Source organism: Haliotis cracherodii, unplaced genomic scaffold (genome assembly GCF_022045235.1).
Source record: "Haliotis cracherodii isolate W230 unplaced genomic scaffold, xgHalCrac1.p SCAF_1, whole genome shotgun sequence".
Lineage (NCBI taxonomy): Eukaryota > Metazoa > Mollusca > Gastropoda > Lepetellida > Haliotidae > Haliotis > Haliotis cracherodii.
In genome coordinates this window covers 38,515,107-38,535,947 of record NW_027266264.1, presented here as the reverse complement: position 1 = coordinate 38,535,947, position 20,841 = coordinate 38,515,107, and the positions used below count along the sequence as shown (strand labels likewise).

Below are 20,841 nucleotides of genomic sequence, written 5' to 3'. Positions count from 1 at the left end.
GCGATTCCTAGCCCCGTTTTTATACTGTATTGTTATTTATGGTAGTACTTTTTTATGGTTCCATACTAGTCTTAAAATGTACATCTGTGATAATCTAGTTATTTTACTGTCCTTTGACGACAGTTTTTATGATAAAAATGTATGTATTATTATTGTCTAACTTGATTTAGTCACGATATGGCTGAAATATTGCCGATGTGACTATAAATATTCACTCACTCACTCATTCAATGTATATACCGGATGTTTTGTGTAGTCAGGTTCAGTGAACTACATTTTACCTGTGCGATTTTTATGTATTTGATGCTGGGGGAAAGGCCTTTATCTTAAAAGTGATTTGTAGAGGTCCCTTCACTCTGGTCACCAGAAAAACTGCCATAAAACATAACTGATAGTCAAGCCACAGTAAATGTCCCTGGCCGTTTTCAGGACAGATTCACGTTTTCCGGAACTCAAAACAAAGAAAAAATCGATTCTAGTGCTCCTGGGCTCAAAGGCATGGTTAAATGAAAACAGCCTCAATACAACCCACCCAAGGCTAAAATCGAACAGAAAAGACAAAGAATGGTCTCATCAGAGTCGAAGACAGAACAGAACAGAAGACCACAAACCAAGGAGGAAAAAGCTTCAGCACAAACTTCTCCCAAGGTCTTAATATGATTCTAACAGCTCAAGGTATTGCCAAAGACCTGAAGCACAAATATATTATAAGAATAAATTAGCGTGGGAGAGACTACGTTGTTGTTGGGGACAACCTTACAGAATCAATTGACATGCCCAAAAGCATTAATGAAATCAAACTATAATGGGATACCCCAAAGTGCGCTGTAAACCTGGACAAAAACTTGTCCGTCAAGCCAGAAAGAAAATCAGTCAAGCAACAATCCTATTCGCGTTCAGGATCAAATCAATGGGCACGACATGCACATGAGTAGTAATCCTCACATTACTAAGTCAGTCAGTCCCAGACCGCCTTAACCTAGGTCGTAAGGGCATAGAAACTATGGCATACAGGAAAAGGCCCACCCAATGTACAAACTGTAAACATCATGCAACCAGCCACCCAAATGCTCTTGCAAAGAAAACTGCAACAACTGCAAAAAGAAGGGTCATTCATCCTTGGCGCCGAAATGTCCAAAACGCTTGCTCATCAGCAAACGCATAAATAATACGCCTACTCAGCAATCTGTATCCAAATCTATTCAACTCACTGAGGTAAAAAAACAAAAAAAACAAGCGACTAGTTATTGCATTTAGTACTAACTACTAAATGGCTATATTGCGCTTATCCAAACCATAGGCTACTTACTGCTGTAACTCAATCACACCTGTAACTAAATGTCCCCCGGGTCAGCACCCTGCACCATGCCCAGGGCACTAGATCTTGCACTGTGGGGCCATAAGCGTCATCCCTACATCGTTCCATCGTCTATAGTCTCTCTTCACGTACACACGTGTCGACGTATCTAATCGCTTTCGCTTCAAGAACCATCCATTTCAGCACTAATTGTATCGGATTTATTTCGCTCTGCGCTCGAAGTTCAACCCAGGGAGATTTACCTTTCGATTATCAACTCGACATTATGTGATGCCTCCCAAGAGAAGAGCAGCCATCAACCATAAACTTGTGAGAGGAGAAAAGCAGGCAAGGACAACCGGGAGAGAAACACAGCGAGTATGTATAGTACAGGTGGCAACAGCTGATGGTGAGTCTTCAAATAACGGGAATAACGAAGGTGGCACGTCCAGGCTTCCTCCCAACAACGCAATTAACTTAAAATCTGCACGGCCTATAAATGTCACGCAGGCTACTAACTCGGGTAGCCAGGTAAACCAACAACTAGAAAAACTACTCCAGTTACTAGAACATTGAGCGCCCGGTCTGGCCTTTGCAAACCAGCAGGTAAGGCTTGGTTTAAGTTCACCCGCCATTCCGCCACCGGGCGGCAGCACCATACACAGACCAGAACCCCACACCTATCACGTGCAGCATATGGCCACTCTGAGGCAAGAAGCTGGTAGACTCCCACTACAGAGTTCACAGAATCTACCCCCCTATATTGGTTTTCAGAATAAGATTGTTCTCATATTTTATGTTAGTTTTCTCTCTTTGATATTGATAATAATCTAAAAATTCTGACTAAGAAATGACTATTGCTTCGTGAAATGTATTACACCTATCTACCTATATTTAGAAGAATAAGAATGTAAATGGACAAATAATTAGATGCTTTTAATGATGTGATGTCTTTTATAGCAAGAATATAATCTTAATACTGTGATACATGACTCCCCAAACAACGGTCCTTACAGACACAAGTGCATACTTATAATTGGTTTCAAAATGATTTCAGATGCAATCAAAAGTAGGTAGGTCTATTCACAAAGCATAGTAAAGCTTATTCAATAACATAAGTGTAAGACATTTCCTCACACAATCCTCAACACCAACTTTCGAACTTTCGAAATGATGATGACTAAAATGAGTGAATGTGATTTGTAAGACATTTTTATTAGTTTACGCAATATATATTTCTTCTTTGCATGTGTAAAACAACATATTGAATTTTTGGAGCCGATAACAATTTATTATTATCAAAACAGGGGTAGATTCTGGGAACTCCCAGATTATACCCCCGGGGGGTAGATTCTGGGAAAGGGGGAAGATTCTGGGAGCAGTTTGGTAGCCTGTGCCTCCTTTGGCATATCGCGTGATAATCACTCTACTGAGCAAACAATCTAATCTGTGAGCACTGATCCGCCTGCACACAGGCAAAGAGCCACTGCTAAACGCAAGGGGAATAAGACCAAAGCCTCCAAATCAAACCTCATAGCTTCTGCTACTCAAACTTGGGTACACAACCAACAATAGGCTCAGATCACGAACAAAGTTGTAGAGATCATTGCCACTGCATTGATCCAAATTACAAGCAGGAAAATGACCCATGGTCACCTGCGTCCTCAAACTTGCTTCCAAAACACTGATATACAAAGGAACAAAGAAACAGTTCCAAAATAGGGTATGCCCTGACATTCAATGAGCACTCATCTTAACAACCATGGACTCGTTAAAAAAACAGGTGATAAAGTCGCATGCCATCTTAATACAGGAGATACTCAGCAAAAAAGCCAAATTCACACCACCTGGGTACACCCAATATAGAAAAGACTGAAAAATACTTATGTCTGTCAACAAGGATGGAGTGCTAATCATCCTTGTCCAAGACAGCTATGAGAGGGGCGACGATTCTCTGATACCCATCTATCCGTAAAAGGCAAACCAACAAATTTAAAAAATCCGCATTATTTCTAGGGGTGATCCTACATCAAAACCTCACTTCTAACAAACATATAGGATATGTGGAAAACAAATGTCAAAAAGACCTGAACGTATTACTGGCAATTTCAGACATATCTTGGGGCATCTCGGTGGACACTCAGCCGAACCTTTACAAATCATTTATCAGATCAAAAATAGACCATGGTTCTGAGGCCTTTTACTCAGCATCAAACACTGTCTTGAGCCGCAGAATACAATATGAAGTCCTAATGCTGCCCACAGCTGCAGAAACAGGCACTCCCCTAGAAGCACTACAAGTAGAAACAGGAGAACTCCGATGGAAACAAAGAAGAGAGCTGGCAATACTATCAAACCCTTTGGTGAAAAAGATATGGCAAGACAAAAACACCAGAGATGAAGCCCTAGCTCTGAAAACTCCCTCGCTAAAGCCATCTAGGATATTAGTACGTGAACTCACCCGAAGTCACGATTGTGATGACATTCAGCCACCAGGAAGTCACTACAAAGGGTTACACCCTCCCTGGACTTTAAAAACTCCCAAAGTTGACACTGCTTTAACATCAGAAGTCACTAAAATGGAAAACCCAACCCTACTACGATAAGAAGCTATCATTAAAATTCAAACTACCTGTGACAGCTGGGGTCATATATACACTGACGGATCCATGCATCCTATCAACAACACTGCTAGTCACGGGATCCATATCCATAGCTCCAAGCCCCAAGTACATTCGGTTCGCCTGCCTGATTTTCAGTCGGTATTTACTGCTGAATTTGAGGCAGTTCATCATGCTCTCAAACTCATACCGGAAATGCCGGAAGCAAAGGCAGTCATCCTATCAGACTCGCTGAGTGCACTTCAAGCCATCAGCGACAGATACTCAAACTCCAGGACAATAGTATTCAATACGAATATACAAAAATATCTAAGGGTGGAGCTAAGTTGGATGGTTACTTTGATAGTGATTTCGAACAATTGTAACTTGAACTGAAGTGACTTTGAAGGTAACTTGCCCAGTCACTCGAAACTATAAATAAACTTTGATACTTCTTGTTATCTGGTAGATCATGATCATTTTTGTATATTTATTTTTGCTTCATAAATAATATAATCTCTCACATTAATACCCACAGTTATGTCTCTTGTTGAATACAATATGGTCCAGTCCATTCTTCACTGGGTAGACTTGTAACTATCAGAGCATATCTACATGGCCTTTAGACCATAACTTTTACTCATAAGTAAAGTTGGGTGTATCCTACCAATTCTACTCGGCTCTGCTCGCTATATTCCGCTCGAGAGGTTTCTGCTCATATAATATCACGTGAGCTGACTTTTCTCTTGTTTGTAAAAAACGCAATTATTCTAAAGTAATAAAAGCCTTTGGGTGCACTTTACTTAATGGTTTGCAAATTGTAGCATATGAGGTTCAGAAGACAAGACTGGGACAGTATACTGGAACGACATCGTTCGAGATCATATTCTACCCTTTGGGTAAATTCAGGGGCGTAACGTTACGTTGCATCAGGTTAATGCCCGCCCACATGTTGCACGTGTTGTACTAGACTTTTTGAGGCTGTTAGACCTTCCCCCATAGAACCTGTCTGGGATGAGAAGGGGCGCCTACGACAGGACCAAAACCAACCTGTAACGCGTGCTCAGTTAGACCAATTTTTGGTTGACTTTTGGAGCCATATCCCCTACATTGTTCTCAATCATCTGGTGACTTCAAAATGTCTCCGCTGCCTCGCCTGTATCGACGCAAATTGTGGTCACACCCGATACTGACATTTTAAATTAAGTTGTTACACCACCCCACTTTTAAGACGTGTCGTTCTAAATCTGTCTCCTGTTAACATGGATGTTTTAAACATATATATATATATATATATATATATATATATATATATATATATATATATATATATATATATATATATATATATGATAGAACAACTGCCACAGTGAAGTGCAAGATAATATAGTTTTACTCTTCAAGGCGATCGACTCTCTTGCTCTCCGAAGGGCTTCGATGACAGCAAGTGGAGGATACATACGGAAATGGAAATAGTTTTTCACATTTTAGGACATTTTCTCAATGAAAGTTTCATGACAAGTTTATCTAAATGTGTAGATTCGTCCAAGATGAAAAACATATACTGATTGGACTGTGTAAGATGTGACGATGTGCTGGCCGCAAGGAAAGTCGCAAGGAGGGTGATTGGCTTCAAATGACCGGAGCATTTATATTGTAAGCTAGGCTTCGACAAACACTGACAAAACTAATCCAATCAAGCTGGCAATTTGTATTTTGTAACTCATCCGTAAGAAAAACAGATATGATTTCTCTTCGTTTTGCCGCAAAAAAAAAATTGATCGAAGTCAGTTATTGTGCGGAGCTCTATTGTTTTGGTTTGTGAGTTGAATAATGCACTAAAGGTGTGACGTCACTCTCGGAAATTATTTCATGCATGATTTAAAAAACCCACACAGAACCGTCGACGTACTGTCCCTTTAAGATTAAACCTTTTGCACGAATTTTTTGCTGTTTGTTGTTTAAAGCCGCAATTATTCCAGCTATATGACGGCGATATGTAAATATTCGAATCCGGGGACAGACGATCCAGTGACAACCGACGATCCGACGACATGCATTGACCAAGACACCGAGCATAAAAGATGCAATGTGACAGTTTGAGGGCCTTACTTGAAGCAGAAATCTGCAGCATGGACGAAGTACCTGGAGAGTGTACCGTGGTCGGGTGGTGTGGCACAGTACTTCATCTTCCCACACAGGTTGTAGCGGCCTGTCTTACACTGCCCACACGTGCGACACGGGACACCCGGCTCTATGGCCACCCGGTCACCTGCACACGTGAAGTAGAACCAATCAGATACACAGGTTGTCAACTACAATTGCATTATGTCAGAAACATGATATTTCTATATTTTTACTTACACGACGTGTGTGGATCTTTGATAATATTGGATATGCAATTGCATGCAGCATGAGTGACTGGACTTATGCCACGTTTACCAATATTGCAAAATGATGACTTCATGAACTCTCTTTCCGGAACTCATGACTTGTCCTTCCTTCTGTGAGGTTAAATGATTCAGAATGGATCTAATCCTTGTGGGGATTTCGAGGCGGAATTGATCTATAGTTCCCATGCTTTTCGTGTAGGTCTGGATGCATAACAACAGATGGTTCCCTCTGTGTGTGTGTGTGTGTGTGTGTGTGTGTGTGTGTGTGTGTCTGTGTGTGTGTGTGTGTCTGTGTTTTGAAACGTTGTAATGGTACATTATATCACCGTGAGGATGCATTGCGCTCTACCTGTACCATCACCATTTAATGGAAGTTAGAATACTACAATGAAATAAGACAACTAGCATGACTACACTGACTACAGTGACTAACAAGACCGCCTATTCCATCTGTGATGTACTATCCAGACACTTACCAACTTTAAGAGATTCCACGCCGTTCCCGACTTTGGAAACGACTCCGCTGGGTTCGTGTCCCATGACCATTGGTGTCCTGACCACTGAGTCGCCAATACAACCGTTTTGCCAGTAACTGACATCGGAACCACATATACCCACATCGTGGATGCAAATTTGCACTTCTGGAAAGGAAAAAACAGATATGTCTTCCACAACTTTACGTAAGCAGGTAAAAGCTTTTTGGTAGTCAGTACAGTACAGGTCGGAACTAGTGCAACTTATTATACATGATGGAGGGTGTTACGGAACGAGTACCTATTGTTATACAAGATATAGCTATAGGGTGTTACGGAACAAGTACCACTTGTTATACAAGATATAGAGTGTAATGGAACTAGTACCTCTTGTTATACAAGATATAGGGTGTTACGGAACTATTACCTCTTGTTATACATGATGTAGAGTGTTACGGAACTAGTACCTCTTGTTATACATGATGTAGGGTGTTACGGAACAAGTACCACTTGTTATACAAGATATAGGGTGTTACGGAACTATTACCTCTTGTTATACATGATGTAGAGTGTTACGGAACTAGTACCTCTTGTTATACATGATGTAGGGTGTTACGGAACAAGTACCACTTGTTATACAAGATATAGGGTGTTACGGAACTATTACCTCTTGTTATACATGATGTAGAGTGTTACGGAACTAGTACCTCTTGTTATACATGATGTAGGGTGTTACGGAACTAGTACCTCTTGTTATACATGATGTAGGGTGTTACGGAACAAGTACCACTTGTTATACAAGATATAGGGTGTTACAGAACTATTACCTCTTGTTATATACGATGTAGGGTGTAACGGAACTAGTACCTCTTGTTATAGAAGATGTTAGGTGTTACGGAACTAGTACCACTTGCTTTACAAGATTTAGGGCGTTATAAGATATATCTATGTCACTTATGTGAACTGTTTACCTCCGAGTCCTGGTTCAGGAATAGGACAATCCATCTGTAACAAAGTATCACTGCACAACTGAATAAATGCATATTGGAGACATGCTGTGTACATCCACAGACCACATGTTTAGGATGTGTACATCCACAGACCACATTCTACATGTTTAGGCTGTGTACATCCACAGACCACATGTTTAGGCTGTGTACATCCACAGACTACATGCTACATCTAAGACTGTGTACATCCACAGACCACATGCTACATGTTTAGGGTGTGTACATCCACAGACCACATGTTTAGGATGTGTACATCCACAGACCACACGTTTAGGCTGTGTACATCCACAGACCACATGCTACATTTTAAGCTGTGAACACCCACAGACCACTTGCTACATCGACAGAGCACCTGCTACATGTGTGGACTGTGTACATGCACAGATCACATGCTACATCCACAGACCACTTGCTACATGCACAGACCATCTGGTACATGTGTAGGCCGTTCACACCTACAGACCACTTGCTATATAGTGGATCTGTGCGTGTCATGAAGAAATACGTATCGTGCGTAAACATTGCCAATGAAGAGATGGGTTGTATATAGGACGATTCTCTCCACAAGAGCTTTTTTCACAGACCACAAGAATAAGAAGTTATGATTAGAATAATGACATGTTATTCCGTTCTAGTATCCAAGTCACCTCTCTGAAAAAGCAATAGTACACGACATTGATAAATTATTAAACTGCTGGAATAATTTAGAAATTGATAATAAAAATGGTTTCATCATTTACCCAGAGCTTAGGACGCATGTACACAGGCAGACACAGATGTACAATACATGTGTTGACCATACATGATTGATTTGCCACTACTTACTGGCGGTCGTCATGCATTGCCGGTATAGCAGTACATTCACTGTATGGTAGTGAGGCAACAATTTGGCAAGCTGTGTCGAAGACAAACCAGTCCATGATGAGGCTGATTTGTTTTCTCGTCGCTGTACGTTTATTATTGAGTTAACTGGTTGCCCTCCTGTCTCTATACATCAGGATACACCTCTATATGAATGACTAGTTTATAAGCATTGGACTCATCTTTGCATCAAAAGTGAACCGGTTAATCATTTACAAAAAGAGAAAGATGCTCATTCCTAACCAACTTTGGTGTTTCTCGAAGACCGCAAAAAACATGTACTTTATTACATTCAAACGTACTGTCACCGACACAAGAGTGTAACTTACCAGTCGTAGATCTTGTTTGCCATAGAGAACCAGGGACAGATTTCTATCAGTCATTATCGGGATAGGGAGGCCAGTGTCAAAGTTTACAGTTAGCTTTCTGTCCAGCTCTCTCTATTATACATAGAGGGTCGTACAGTGTGTGATGGTGAATACGATCTTGTCTAGCATGAATAAATCATGAAGACATGAGGCATGTGATCAGAGAAGCATGCTTTAATTATAAAGAGTAGAAACCACTCTCGTAATCATAGACTTGCCATATTACCACGTCTGTCACCAGGTCATCTTCAGGTCAGTATGCATATACATATATGCATATACACAGTCAATGTCTATTATAAAGCAATTTGTATATTGACTCAAATTGTATTACCGTAATTGTTAAACCCATCCTGTCCATCAAAATAGATCAAAATTAAAATGAGATTAAATTAAGGAGTCTAATTAATTTAAGTCAATCTGTCTAACATCCAGTCGTATTTTTCAGACAATATGTGCATTGCCCGAGTAAATCAGTCAATATACGTGTTGCCTGATTATAGACATTGACTGTAACATATATACGGTATATCTGATAGAATCCTTCACTGGTATGAAGTTCTTCGAGTATATTTGTTATAAATTGAAGATATGTATGTCGCGATAAAAAATGTCGATATAAAGATGAATTTCTAGGATAGCTTATAGGAAACGTACCACCTGAGTATGTGATAAGGCTTCGCGTACAAAATCATAGACATAGTTAACAATTGGCTTTAAACTATTTTTCTTGCGTTTATGGAGATACAAACGTAAAATCCGGTGTTCACACTCTGTAACACCGCGTACCAGTTTTACGCAAAATGTGCCCACCGGAGTCTACGTTTGTTCCTTTAAAAACGCAAAAAGAAAATAGGTTAAAGTTTTAATAAATAAATTAATCAATCATGATAACTTAACACACTACTTATTTAATCATGAACACACAGAATTGTAGACAATGATAAAAAATCAGTGACATCGTGCAGCGCAATAATGCAACACACACCCCGCCCAATCTTGTATATGCAAATCAGAAAGCAGTAGCCCGCTAGTGGGCGTGGCCTACGTTATTCGATTTATGAAATCATAAACGCAAACAATATTGCTTGATTAGCCAATCAAATGCCATGGAATCACTTGCAATTCATATATCAATGTACAATGAAAATACATACCACCGGATCAACTATATTTCACGGGCTAGAAAACTACATATTGTACGTAGGTTGAGCCACGTTCTTAGAAACATGCCATTACGAATTACAGTCTTTTGATACAATTATGAAATAGTGAACATAAATTATTTGTGTTTATCAAGTTGATATGCTTAATTCATTTGCAGCTTTTTTTAACCGAAACTTCGGTACATACATGTATACTACACATTGATATTACCCGCGTGTCACCACTGCCTTATGACACATTTATATACTGATGGAAACGAATAAGGCCATTGCCAGAAAAATCAAACTCGATATTTATTTAACATCGAATAGCAACATACATCAATATATACAAAATGCAGCTGTCTTTGACGGACCTTAAAACATTGTGCTTAACACATCGTACCTATACATCATTCATACTCCAATAGTCAAGTTTAATTAGAAGTAGGGAATTTCTCAAATATACGAGTTAGCATCTCTGAATACTGTGATATTGATGTCCGATTCCTGGCTACTTAAATTAAAATATTGCAAGACACTAAGCTTATCTCACAAACCATCGTATAATTTGGGTGAAAAACTGGTGGCAGTTTGACTTCTTTCTAACGGTAATTTACCATTATGATATATGGTATATGCAGTTTACGTGATTCAGTTAGTTTTTCAGTGTAAAGTAGTGTAATATACTGCTCTGGTAATACTGGTATAATAAAACTGGTTACATACACTGAAAGGCAAAAGAAACGTCACTTCTGAAAACACTGATAAAACTTAACAGACACTGGCAGTTACATGTTCTGTGGTCAACAAACTCATTTATCGTTCTACTGCTTCTTTTTGTTGCCTTAAAGTCCATTTAACAACTGAGTTTAAAATGGAGTGCTTTGCCCAAACGCAGCCTACAAAAGTGCAATGGGACTCAGTTGCGGAAAAGTCTTGTCAAAAACATGATGCACGTGCATATCGTGGATGGTAGAGGTATAAAAGACACCCAAAACTGTAAAGCTGGCTTTCGTTATTTCGATTCATCAGCCATGCCAAGATTATCAGGAAATGAGAGACAACAAGCTATAGGAAGACTGCAAGCTGGCCAGAGTGCACAGGTCGTTGCAAATGCAGTCAATGTCAACGTCAGAACAATATATCGTCTGCAACATCGACACAACACCACCAACACCACCCACGACCGACCGCGTAGTGGTCGTCCCAGAGTCACTACTCCCAGACAAGATCGGTTCATGATACGCCAACATCTGCAGAACCGATTCCGAATGGCCACTGAAACAGTTCGGCTAACCATTGGCAACCACCAGCGTGCCATCAGTGATCGTACAGTCCGACGTCGCCTAACTGCCAATAACATCTCGTACAACCGTCCTGCTCGTGTACCCATCCTGAGAGATCGTCACCGACAGGCCCGACTGCAATGGGCCAGGCAGCATGAAAACTGGCGTCAACAGCATGGAGAAGAATCATCTTCATTGATGAAAGTCGCTACTGTGTTTCAACGGTTGATGGCAGAGTCAGGTGTCTGGCGAAGGAGGGGCGAACGTTATGCTGATGCTAGTCTTATGGAACGAGACCCGTGGGGCGGCCCAAGGATCATGGTTTGAGGTGGAATAGGACTGAACCAGAGAGCGGGACCTGTGGTCTTTCAGAATATTGGACCAGGCAGGGGTAATGGCATCACAGCTCTCCGCTACATTGACCAAGTCCTCACACCCCATATCGTGCCTTTTTTTGCCCGTCATCAAAACCACGACTTTCAGCAAGACAACGCCCATCTCCACACTGCCAGAGTCATCAGGGACTTCCTCAAGCAGCACAACATCCATATCATGCCTTGGCCTGCCCTCAGTCCGGATTTGAATCCCATTGAACACTTGTGGGATGAGATCCAACGCCGACTCAACGACGTACGCCCAAGGCCGACAACTGCAGCAGAACAGCTTGTAGCGTTCCTGAGGATATGGGCCCATATCCCAATGGCCTTCATCAACAGGCTAGTCCACTCCATGTACAGGAGATGTGTGGCTGTGGTCAACGCCCGTGGTGGCCACACCAGGTACTGATTTTGAACCTTCTGGTGCCTCCCCAAATTCACAATTCGCAAAATCATTCCCCAGACTTTCTCCGAGGTCTTTACTCACATATATAAGCATTTGAAAATAAAGATATTTATATGGTACATCCATTTGACGTTTCTTTTGCCTTTCAGTGTATAATGCCTCTGTCCACCATGGGAACCTTTCCTGGTGTGAAACGCAGACTGACGCAGTGTATGGTTGCGTCACTTTCTCTGACAGTTGATGATGATCTTAACCCCCTCTCTGCGTCTCGCTGCTTCGTAGGCGTCAAGCGCTTCCTCCAGCCTGTATCGGTGAGTGATAAGCTGCTTCACGTCCACCTGACCACTGGTCACCATGGCCAGAGCTGCAGGGTACCTGGAGAAAAGCGCTCAGCTTTACAGCAATGGGTGATAAAATAGCAAGTGACGATAGTCCCAAACGATGACGATGCAACGTTTAGCTTAGATTTTAGTTATCATATCCGAAAAAAATATTTCGTGCAACAGTTCATCTACTGAGTGAATATATGTCAATCATACATTTATTTTGTAACGCTATATATTCTTGGTTACTCCACAAAGACCGTTACTTACGTATTGGCAAACCTTATCATTCCCAGGATGTCGACCTCTCTACACTGGGCGCTGATTAGTGGCAGCTGTAGCTCTGCTGGGCCCAGTCCAACAAGAACAATCCTTCCTCCTGTTGCCGTGGCCTGGGGAAGATAACACATATACTTACGTCTACATAAATTGCCCTCGCTCGTACATGACGTCTTGCAGAATGAGCAACACGCACATATGTATCACAATCTATGGCTTTGTGGACTCCCCTTTCAGATATATTATGCTCTGCGTAGCAACTCTTACATATATGTCTGTAGTCACCCTCTACTTAGTGTAGCAGCGTATGGCAACAAAACATGTCTGAGGGAGGTGACCCCCTACACAATGTTACAACTTATGGTTACAATTAAATATGTGGCTGTCGTGTCCCCGTGTGCAATGTCAAACGTATGGTTACACTTACATAAATGGCTGTGGTGACCCTCTACGCAATGTAACAACGTATGGTTAGACTTACATATATGGGTGTGGTGACCCTCTGCGCAATGTTACAACGTATGGTTACACTTACATATATGGGTGTGGTGAGCCTCTGCGCAATGTTACAACGTATGGTTACAATTACATATATGGGTGTGGTGAGCCTCTGCGCAATGTTGCAACGTTTGGTAACACTTACATATATGGTTGTGGTGAGCCTCTGCGCAATGTTACAAGGTATGGTTAGACTTACATATATGGGTGTGGTGACCCTCTGCGCACTGTTACAACGTATGGTTAGACTTACACATATGGTTGTGGTGACCCTCTGCGCAATGCTACAACGTACGGTTACACTTGCATATGTGGCTGTGGTGACCGTCTACGCAATGCTACAACGTACGGTTACACTTGCATATGTGGCTGTGGTGACCCTCTACGCAATGCTATAACGTACGGTTACACTTGCATATATGGCTGTGGTGACGCTTGACGGCGCGCCACTGCACTCGATGGTAACATCAGCAGCACCTCCAAGTGAATCCTGGATGGTACGTGCTGTTTGTTGTGGGTCTCCCGCCAGAACAATGTGGTCGGCGCCCACCCTCTTTGCATACTTCAGTCTGTCTTCATTGATATCTGCAATAAGAAAGTACATACGTGTCTTTTGATGCACTTTTATGTAATGAGTCTTCATCGATATCGACAATAAGAAACTGCACAAAGCACTGTTAATCCAACATGACCCAGAGTCATCATGACTGAACGCGAAAGGATCTCAAAACAATCTCAAGCTATTACTATTACCTTTATTCCATATTTTCAAAATAAAGAATAACTAATCCGTCAATCGGGATATGCGAGCAGGTTGTTTAATTATATTACCCATAGTCTTGCCCGGTGTAGAATTAATCCCAAGTAACCTGTGCTTAGCTTGTAGAAAGATTCGATTAAATGGATATGGTGATTAGGCTCTGTAACTTTTTGATTTCGTGTCATCGTGCCCCTGTCACTGGCTTGGTACTCCATTCACAGCATCGTTCACTCAGCCATTCCATCTGAGAGAAGGTAGAAACATGCTGGTTTCTCGATCTCAAATGAAAATATTAGCTCAGTAAAACGAAGTCACATAAAAACGTACATGACGTCATTAACAATGGACGACGTCAGATTCAGACTTTTACGACAATGTGTTGATATCTCGACACGTAGCTATGGGCCTCTTTGCAAAACAGTGGAACAACTGTCGAAAACCAGCCAATCAGCATAAAGCAAAAAGTAAAATGCTCAATGAGAAAATATTTCCAACTATATCCGTGTCTCTGTGGAGATACATGTTTAACAACAGACCTGTTATTATTATCTTTGCTGCTCCTCGTGCTCGTGCCGTCAACATGCAGATAAGACCAACAGGCCCTGCAATGGCATGCGTTAAACATATGTTTATACACTTCAAGGAAATCGTACATCTGTCCATACACTTCAAGGAAAGCGTACAGGGATCAGGACCTATTTCGGCATTTCATTCAAATCACTGCCTGACCAATGTCATTATGGTCCTTTGTTTTCCTTGTATATATTTCCACCTATAAAACAACGAAGTCTAACTTGGACAAAGAAACGAAGACAAGCTGAAGATAATACACGTGACGCATTGCAGTTGTATAGGGAAGAGAAAACGACGTTTATTTATTTAGGTGTGTCGATTGACAACATCGCCAACCTTTAACAAGTGTGTGGCTTTGGGGTGGTCACAACATCGCCTACCTGCTCCACACACGAGCACTGTAGCTCCCAGGTGGACGTTGACACGGTTACAGGCGTGGACAGCAACAGCCAGAGGCTGCAACATGGCTCCCTCCTCCATGCTCACGTTGTCTGGAAGTCTAGGTTGTAAAACAAAGTGTGGTATTATTATCATTACACGTTAAATAATAGTTCTTTGATTGGCAATATGGATGGATGGATGGATGGATGTCATGATGTCATAATATTTTATGTGACGTCACCTGCTTGTGACACATCACAACTGACCTTGTTCGGACTTCTAGTTACTTCTGGGTTGTAAAACCCAGCGTATTGCAGCGTGTCACATCACAGCAGGGCACAGCACAGCAGGGCACAGCACAGCACAACATAACAGAGGTATGGGATAGCAGTTCTGCATTACGCCATCGGTATCTGCCTATCCTTTCAAAATTCAACATTTTCCATGAGTTTTGTAAAGAATGCAATCTTGCAGTTTGAGGGACTTACTTGAAGCAGAAATCTGCAGCATGGACGAAGTACCTGGAGAGTGTACCGTGGTCGGGTGGTGTGGCACAGTACTTCATCTTCCCACACAGGTTGTAGCGGCCTGTCTTACACTGCCCACACGTGCGACACGGGACACCCGGCTCTATGGCCACCCGGTCACCTGCACACGTGAAGTAGAACCAATCAGATACACAGGTTGTAGCGGCCTGTCGTACACTGCCCACACGTGCAACACGGAACACCCGGCTCTATGTCACCAATCAAACACGCAGGTTGTAGCCGTGAAATCGAATTGTTAACATAGCGTGTCATCACAATTCAATAGAGTGTCTTGCTGAAGCAGGCTGTTAACATTCTACAATCAGCAATTAGTAGCTATCCTATTGATGATGAAGCTATCACCCACTAACTCACTCACGTTGGACACTTACCAACTTTGAGAGTTTCCACGCCCTTCCCGACTTTCGAAACTACTCCGCTGGGTTCGTGTCCCATGACCATTGGTGTCCTTACCACCATGTCGCCAATACAACCGTTCTGCCAGTAGCTGACATCAGAACCACATATACCCACATCGTGGATGCAGATTTGCACTTCTGGAAACATAGACATACGTAATCGTCGTCAGTAGTATTTAACCTCACACCTCTATCATGCGTTAATATATGCACGCACACAGACACACACACACACAGACACAGACACACACACACACACACACACACACACACACACACACACACACACACACACACACACACACATGCTATGCTCATATACACTAGTTGGTGTAGACAATTTGTAAAGCTTATGATTGATAAATGCACATTTCTCTGATATCGGTCATTCCTAATGGATAATACTGTTGATATACACAATGTGTCTAAAGCTATGCTGGGAATAGTCTTCCACGCGGATAAACTGTCTAGTTACCTCCGTATCCTGGTACAGGTTTCGGGCGATCCTCCTACGAAACAAAGAAGACATCAATAATATATGATACAACATATCTTGGAAAATGACCCAACAACAATGTATTAGCCAGATTCTACCTTTCCCTCATGTATATGTTAGTTATCATTGAGAGTCAGTTTTTGAACAATAGATGCTGTCATTACACTTCTTTTAATCTTGGTTACATCTCGAGCTGGTCATCTTTGCGACTCTATCGTGTCGTACGAACAAACAAGATATTGCAGATCTCCGGCTTTTAAATGTGCATTCAGTGGAGACGCCATTTTCATCCGCAATGTTCAACATCCACGATCAACCGATGGAACTGGCTACCATCTGGTCACAAAACATCGCCTTTAAACTCAAACTGAACACAATGCACATCAGCACAACACACTGTAGCCATTCCAACACTCCACACTATAGCCATGTCAACACGAGATACAATAGCCACACCAACTACGCACACAATAGCCACACCAACTACGCACACAATAGCCAAGTTAACACTACATACCATAGCCATGTAAATTCTTAACACAAAAATCATATCAACACTCCACACAATAGCCACGTCAACACTCCACACAATAGCCACGTCAACACTCCACACAATAGCCACGTCAACACTCCACACAATAGCCACGTCAACACTACACACTGTAGCCATGTCAACACGAGATACAATAGCAACACCAAAAGCGCACACAATAGCCACTGCAACACTCAACACAAGAGCCATGTCAACACTCCACACAATAGCCACGTCAACACTACACACTATAGCCATGTCAACACGAGATACAATAGCCACACCAACACCGCACACAATAGCCATGTCAACACTCCACACAATAGCCATGTTAACACTCCACACAATAGCCACGTCAACACTCCACACAATAGCCACGTCAACACTACACACTGTAGCCATGTCAACACGAGAAAAAAAAGCCACACCAATACAGCACACAATAGCCATGTCAACACTACACACGATCACCACGTCAACACGAGATACAATAGCCACACCAACACCGCACACAATAGCCACGCCAACACCGCACACAATAGCCTCGGCAACACTCCACACAATAGCCATGTCAACACTACACACTATAGCCATGTCAACACTACACACTATAGCCATGTCAACACGAGATACAATAGCAACACCAACACCGCACACAATAGCCACTGCAACACTCCACACAATAGCCATGTCAACACTCCACACAATAGCCACGGCAATACTCCACACAATAGCCATGTAAATACTACACACTATAGCCATGTCAACACGAGATACAACAGCCACACCAACACCGCACACAATAACCATGTTAACACTCCACACAATAGCCATGTCAACACGAGAAAAAAAAGCCACACCAATACAGCACACAATAGCCATGTCAACACTACACACTATAGCCACGTCAACACGAGATACAATAGCCACACCAACACCGCACACAATAGCCACGCCAACACCGTACACAATAGCCATGTCAACACTACACATTATAGCCATGTCAAGACTACACATTATAGCCACATCAACACTACACAATATAGCCACATCAACACTACACATTATAGCCACGTCAACACTACACAATATAGCCACGTCAACACTACACAATATAGCCACGTCAACACTACACATTATAGTCACGTCAACACTACACATTATAGCCACGTCAACACTACACATTATAGCCACGTCAACACTTCACAATATAGCCACGTCAACACTACACAATATAGCCACGTCAACACTACACATTATAGCCACGTCAACACTACACAATATAGACACGTCAACACTACACAATATAGCCACGTCAACACTACACAATATAGCCACGTCAACACTACACAATATAGCCACGTCAACACTACACAATATAGCCACGTCAACACTACACATTATAGCTACGTCAACACTACACACAGTAGCCATGTCAACACTACACAATATAGCCACGTCAACACTACACAATATAGCCACGTCAACACTACACAATATAGCCACGTCAACACTACACATTATAGCCACGTCAAAACTACACACAGTAGCCATGTCAACACTACACAATATAGCCACGTCAACACTACACAATATAGCCACGTCAACACTACACAATATAGCCACGTCAACACTACACAATATAGCCACGTCAACACTACACATTATAGCTACGTCAACACTACACACAGTAGCCATGTCAACACTACACAATATAGCCACGTCAACACTACACAATATAGCCACGTCAACACTACACAATATAGCCACGTCAACACTACACATTATAGCCACGTCAAAACTACACACAGTAGCCATGTCAACACTACACAATATAGCCACGTCAACACTACACAATATAGCCACGTCAACACTACACAATATAGCCACGTCAACACTACACAATATAGCCACGTCAACACTACACATTATAGCCACGTCAACACTACACACAGTAGCCATGTCAACACTACACAATATAGCCACGTCAACACTACACAATATAGCCACGTCAACACTACACAATATAGCCACGTCAACACTACACAATATAGCCACGTCAAAACTACACACAAGAGACATATCAACCATACACACTATAGTCATTTCAACACTACACACTGTAGCCATGTTAACACTACACACAAGAGACATGTCAACACTAACCACAATAGCAATAAAAACACCGGACACAATAGACATGTTAGCACGACACACTATAGTCATAGGTTCTAACACCGTTATCAAGCAAATGATGTCATCACCGAAACGTCGCCCCTAATTGTAATGATAAGTTGTTTATCCATATATCTTATCCTTACTCAGTACTCCAACTTCTAAATGCCTCTCAAAGAAGTTGTAAGCACAAAACAGTATATTCATATCAACACTCCGCAATATAGCCATTTTAATACATAGCAACTACAACAATACATACACAACATACCATACCCATGTAAACACTTCAAAATCTATTCATGTCAATACAACCACAATGATATATACAAATACAATGACATGCACAACCACAATGACATATACAACCACAATGGCAAGAACAATCACAAAGAAATTCCCAACCACAATGACAAACACAATCACAATGACATACACAATCACAATGACATACACAATCACAATGACATACACAATCCTAATGACATACACAATCACAATGAGATACACAGTCATTCATACTTGTACTTCTCCGCGGTAATGGCGAGAGAAATCATGATCATGCATACATCAGTTCGTTGCTGAGTCCACATGGCAGTAAGGACACGATATACGAGTTAAATATATGTATTTCTATCAAAAAAGGCAAGACATGTATTTATGAAACTCTCTACAAAAGCAACACTCGATAACAATACCAAGAACAGCGATAAACTATGTATTACGAGGCAAGTCATGCATGTTGTGCATCCGTGACATTACCGCCATGGGCGTATGACCCCAGTAAACATTGCTTGTCTACCTCCAAAGCGTCCAATATATTTACACAACCTTGACGCCTTCTATGAAAACACACTTAATCATACTGCTACAACTTACATACCAGTCGCAGATCTTGTTTTCCATAAAGAACCACGGATAGGTTTTCATCAGCCATTGTGGGGATATGGAGGTGAGTGTCAAAGTTCAAGGTCCCTATCTGGTACGTCAGAGTAAATCCATTCAAACTAATCGGATAGTGCTACACATGCTGGTTTTAGGTTTTAGAATATCTTGAAGTGATGATGGATTTGCTGACTGACTGTGAAGCCCATTTCTGGTGTCCCCCGCCGTGATATTGCTGGAATATTGCTAAAAGCGACGTAAAACCATACTCACTCCCTCACTCACTCAAAACGCCGAAGACCCGGGTTCGATTACCGACATAGGTACAATGTGTGAAGCACATTTCTGGTGTCCCCCGCCGTGATATTGCTGGAATAATTGCTAAAAGCGGCGTAAAACCATACTCACTAACTGGTGAGAACAAAGGATGTCAAGTGAGTCACATCTGTCTTTGGTAGCTTTACTTCACGCGCTACATTTGACTTCATACTGTCCTCAGATGAACCAAGACCACCTTGGATGTTTGGACTCCCGTAAAGAAGATGATATCTTTGCTAGCAAGCTGCTCGGTTGTTGTTCGAGGGGGCAGAGTGGCATGTCTGTTTTTTTGTTAAAGAGTAATGCATTACCAACATTGAATACTTCCCTCTGGTCTAAGGCATTGTTGGTCTTTGGCGTGACGTATTTCTTCTTTAAACTTATACTTGTTATGAATCGCCCTTTGTAAGACTAACAACATAGAGGGAGAAATATACTGAGCAAAAGATGAAAATA

At 41.7% G+C, this 20,841-nt stretch overlaps 2 protein-coding genes across 2 annotated transcripts in view; both read right to left on the bottom strand.

The window, feature by feature from the left end:
• LOC139464370 (sorbitol dehydrogenase-like) overlaps positions 1-9,017 on the bottom strand; it is a 32,836-nt gene extending 23,819 nt beyond the window's left edge. The window contains exons 1-4 of the mRNA XM_071245902.1: positions 8,964-9,017; positions 7,735-7,768; positions 6,767-6,931; positions 6,010-6,169 (exon numbers count right to left, since the gene is read on the bottom strand). Coding sequence (XP_071102003.1) covers positions 6,010-6,169; positions 6,767-6,931; positions 7,735-7,768; positions 8,964-9,017 — 413 coding nt within the window. The remainder of the gene's footprint in view (positions 1-6,009; positions 6,170-6,766; positions 6,932-7,734; positions 7,769-8,963) is intronic.
• A 3,423-nt stretch (positions 9,018-12,440) lies between these two features.
• LOC139464358 (sorbitol dehydrogenase-like) lies at positions 12,441-20,119 on the bottom strand. The gene is made up of 9 exons (XM_071245891.1): positions 20,066-20,119; positions 16,455-16,488; positions 15,953-16,117; positions 15,522-15,681; positions 15,033-15,151; positions 14,616-14,681; positions 13,735-13,904; positions 12,813-12,934; positions 12,441-12,594 (listed from the first exon to the last, which is right to left on the bottom strand). The coding sequence occupies exons 1-9, from the start codon at positions 20,117-20,119 to the stop codon at positions 12,441-12,443; spliced, it is 1,044 nt and encodes a 347-aa protein (XP_071101992.1).
• Between the last annotated feature and the right edge of the window lie 722 nt (positions 20,120-20,841).